Raw genomic sequence first — 4,534 nt, 5'->3', positions numbered from 1 at the left:
CAATAAAAATCGGAATATATATTATTAAATTTTAAGCCAGTGAAAACATTACTATGAGGAACTAAATTAAAGTTGGTTGGGTATGCTAATTTCTTATATGTGTATAACAGGAAAATATATTGTTACATAGGCGTGAAATTAATAAAGGACCTTATCACCTATTAAGGGAGGTGGCATGCCCATCGATCAGGAAATATACCTCTCTGTTGCTCTCTCCCATTCACAAGAACTAGCCAGAACAGGGAAAGAGGAACAGAATATTAAGAGCATGTGTCCATACTTCTGTACAACTTAAAAGGTAAAAATGTAGTAGAGAGTCCATTATTTTACAGCTTATGTATGAAACTTTGGATATTAAAAAAATTAACCCAAACAAATCAAGTGGTCAACTGCTTTCCATGACAAAATAAAAAAATGTGTTAGGAGATAGTAGAAGGCCCAGGGAATTAAGGGATTCTGATGGTAATGGCCACAAAAATGAACAAATAGGGAAGTTTTAAAATGGTCCCAATTCATGTAAATGCCAAAGGACAAGCAGGAATAACATATATTCAATTTCACATCACTTATATTACTTACTACCCTATGAATCTTCTTTAACTCTCTTACTTTTCTGGTGCGGCAGAAACAGAAACGGCAAGGTATAAACATTTTCAATTTCTTAGCAGCAGGAAAAACTGAATGAAAGGTGACTAAATGGCTAGTATTGGTCAACCCCTTGGTGTGGGAAAGATTGTAGTTCAAGGTTTTGGGGGATTGGGTGCTGCTGATAGGTAGCATAAAACTAAGAAAAACTACATAAGTGGAAGACAAAATGTTCTCTTGGATTTTTTTTTTTTTTCAACTTTGTTATGGCAAGAGGTAGATAACAGTCCCCCATTGTTTTAAAACTATAAAATTGTGATAATATATTATATGTAAGCACATTTTAATGCAGGAGTATCTATTCCATGCCCAATTTCCATAAGCTGTTTGTATGGTGATAACATGAAGAAAATTTTGTTTCTTCCTTTTAATATTAAAAATGGAAAATAAGAAAAAAGCTTTTATAGAGAGCTAGGAGAGGAAGAAACATAGTAAGATAATTACCTTTTGTTTGTTTAACATTTTAGAATATGTACAGCCTGCAAAGCAGGGAGAAAAATATTCAATATCATCTCTTCCACAGACAGAACTATAAACTGAAGATGAGCAGCTACATTGTTCATTGCAAGGAGCTGTGAGGTCTCCCAACTGCCCTGTTCTGTAAAAACAAGATTGAATGTGATTATGTTACCATTGTTTTTTAATTATTAATATATATATCGAGATAGTAATATCAATACAATTCATAAAAATATGCTTATTGAAATAATTTCTTTTTAACAGCTTTAGTGAGTTATAACTGATATGCAATAAACTGCACATATTTAGAGTGTGCAATTTGAAATATTTTGATATATGTACACACTTGTGAGATCATAACCACAATCATCTTAACAAACATAATTATCAGCCCCCAAAATTTCCTTATGCCCATGTGTAATTCCTCCACCCCCTGGCATACACTGATCTACTTTCTGTTACTATTTATTAGTTTGAATTTCCTGTTTTATGAAATGGAATCATACAGTATGTATACTTCCTTTGACTTCTTTCACGCAGCTGGTCTTTATATGGTTTTTGTGTAGTTATATACCTCCATGTCTTTTGAGTAAATATTTAACTTTTAACTTTTTAAGAAACTCTCAAACAGTTTTCCACAGTGGTTGTGATATTTTGAATTCCCATCAGCAGTGTATTAAGAGTTTCGGTTGTTCTCTGCATTTCTTGTTAACACTTGGTATAATCTTTTTTATTTTAGACATTCTAACAGGACTAAACTAGTTTCATATTGTGCTTCTTTAATATGCATTTTGCTAGTGACTAAGGATGTTGATCATCTTTCTATGTGCTTATTTTCCATCTATATATATTATTTGAATAAATGTCTGTTCGAATTGTTTGCCCATTTTCATTGGCTTGTTTTCTTGGTATTAAGCATTGAAAATACTTTATATGCTCTATTTTGTAAAGAACTAAAAACGAGTTCTTTGTTAGATATATTGTTTTCAAATATCTTTTCATAGTCTATGGCTTGTTTTCTTCATTTTATTAGCAGTCTTTCAAAGAGCAATTTTTCTAATTTTGATGAAATCCAATTTATCAATTTATTTCTTTCCACATTATATGTTTGGTGTCTTATCTAAGAAATCTTTGCCTAAACCAAGGTCAAAAGTATTTTCCCTTAAATTCCTGGAATTTTATATTTCACATTTACATATACAATCCATTTGAACTAATTATTTTATATGGTGCAAATTATGGATCAAAGTTCCTTTGTTTGCATATAGATATTTAATTATTCTAGTATAATTTGTTTAAATGACTGCATGTTCTCCACTACATTTTATATGTATCCAGTCAAATATTAATTATACATATATGTGTGGGTTTATTTCTATAGACTCTCCATTCTGTTCTACTGATGTATTTATCACTTTGATGGCTACTGTAGCTTTACAAAAAGTCTTGAAATCAAATAATGTTAGTCCTTCTCTTTTGTTGTTCTTTGGAATTTTTTTTAGCTTTTATAGGTCCTTTGTATATCTATATAAATTTAAAAATTATTTTGCCAATACCTAAAAATGAAAATGCTAGGATTTTGATTGTGATTGCATTAAATACAAACAACTTGAGAATTAACATCTTAACAATATTGAGTCTTGCAACCCACAAACATGAGTGATTTCTACATTTAAAACTTTAGGTCTTTAATTTCTCTCAGGAATGTTTTGTAATAATGAGAAAATAGATCATTCACACTTTAATCAGATTTATCCTTAAGTATTTCTTTTTCTTGACATAATCAGTAATGGAAATTTTTGTTTAATACCAATTTTTGCTTGTTTGTAGGTAAAAATACCTTAAATTATTGCATATTAATCTTGTCTTCTATGGTATTTTTTCTTTTCTTGATACTATAGTTAATGGTATTATTTTTAATATTGGTTTCTGCTCATTTGTAGGTAGTACATAGAAATACCATAGATTCTTGCATGTTGCTCTTGTATCCTGCAACCTTACTAAACTTATCTTACTAGTTCTAGTGGCTTTATGATTTTCTAAATAGACAATCATGTCTCCAAATAAACATAGTTTTTCCTCTTTTTTTCCTATCTGGATGCCCTTTATTTTTTTCTCTTACATTACTGTAATGGCTAGAACCTTCAGTATGATGTTAAAATAGAAGTATTGAAAGCATACATCCTTCTTTTGTTCCTGATTATTCAGTATTTCATCACTGTCTTAGTCTGCTTGAGCTGCTATAACAAAATGCCAGACTGGGTGGCACAAACAATAGACATTTATTCCCGATAGTTCTGAAGACTGGAAAGTCTAAGATCAAGTGCCAGCAGGGCAGATTCTGGGCTGAGTGAAGGCCCTCTTCCTGCACTGCATACTGCCACCTTCTGACATGAAGCAAAAAGGGAAGGCTCCGGTCTCTTCCTCTTCTTATAGGACATTAATTTCATCATGAGGACTCCTCCCTCAGCACCTCTTCCATACCTAATTACCTCCCAAAGGCTCCACTTCCCACTACCATTACATGGGGGATTAGAACTTCAACATACAAATGGAGGGGGATACAAATATTCAGCCCATAATAATTACTAAGTATAATGTTGCGTAGGGTTCCATAAATTCCCTTACCAGATTGAGGCACTTCCCTTCCATTCTTAGTTTCTTAGTTTATTAGAAATGGATGTTGAATTTTATCCAGTGGAGTTTTATTGGCATCTATTGAGATTTTAATATGGTTCTTTCATTTTCAGTTTGTTAATGTGGTAGGTTACATCAAGTGATTTTCAAACATTAAACCAATCTTGCAATTTCTATGATAAATCTTGCTTGGTCATGATTTATTTTCCTTTTAATATATTATTAGACTCGGTTTACTAAAATTTTAAAATTATTTTTGCATCTATGCACCTGAAAGATAGGTCTATAGTTTTCTTAAAATATGGTTATCTGGTTTTGCCATCAGGATAATGTAGGTCTCATAGAATGAGTTAGTAAGTATCCACTCCTTTTCAATTTTCTGAAATGATTTGTGTGGTATTACAATTAGCTAGTCTTTAAATGTTTGATAAATTTCACTAGTGAAACCATTTAGACCTGGAGTTTCTTCGTGGTAAATTTGTAATTAACATTTAATTTATTTAATAGATATCTAAATTATCTATTTCTTTTTGAGTTTGTGTCTTTCAAAGGATTTATCCATTTCATGTAAGTTGTCAATTTTATTGACATAAAGTAATTCCACAATTTTATCCTATTATCCTTTTTATATAATTAGATCTATAGTGCCATTGCATCACATCTGTGACTCTTTTTTTTTTATTTCAGGATATTATGGGAGTACAAGCATTTTGGTTACATGTTATGTGCCCATCGATCCATGAGTGGACTAGTAAAATATGGTATATGTATATGATGGAATACTACTCAAATA

At 31.1% G+C, this 4,534-nt stretch overlaps 1 protein-coding gene across 1 annotated transcript in view; it reads right to left on the bottom strand.

Annotated features, from left to right (window-relative positions):
* Positions 1–4,534, bottom strand: part of SLCO6A1 (solute carrier organic anion transporter family, member 6A1) — a 160,214-nt gene that overhangs the window by 39,317 nt on the left and 116,363 nt on the right. The window contains exon 9 of the mRNA XM_012641056.1: positions 1,090–1,243. Within this exon, the coding sequence (XP_012496510.1) occupies positions 1,090–1,243 (154 nt within the window). The remainder of the gene's footprint in view (positions 1–1,089; positions 1,244–4,534) is intronic.

Source organism: Propithecus coquereli, unplaced genomic scaffold, assembly GCF_000956105.1.
Source record: "Propithecus coquereli isolate 6110/MARCELLA unplaced genomic scaffold, Pcoq_1.0 Scaffold160, whole genome shotgun sequence".
NCBI classification, from domain to species: domain Eukaryota; kingdom Metazoa; phylum Chordata; class Mammalia; order Primates; family Indriidae; genus Propithecus; species Propithecus coquereli.
The sequence above is the reverse complement of the archived record's forward strand: the minus strand, read 5'-3'. Positions and strand labels throughout refer to the sequence as shown.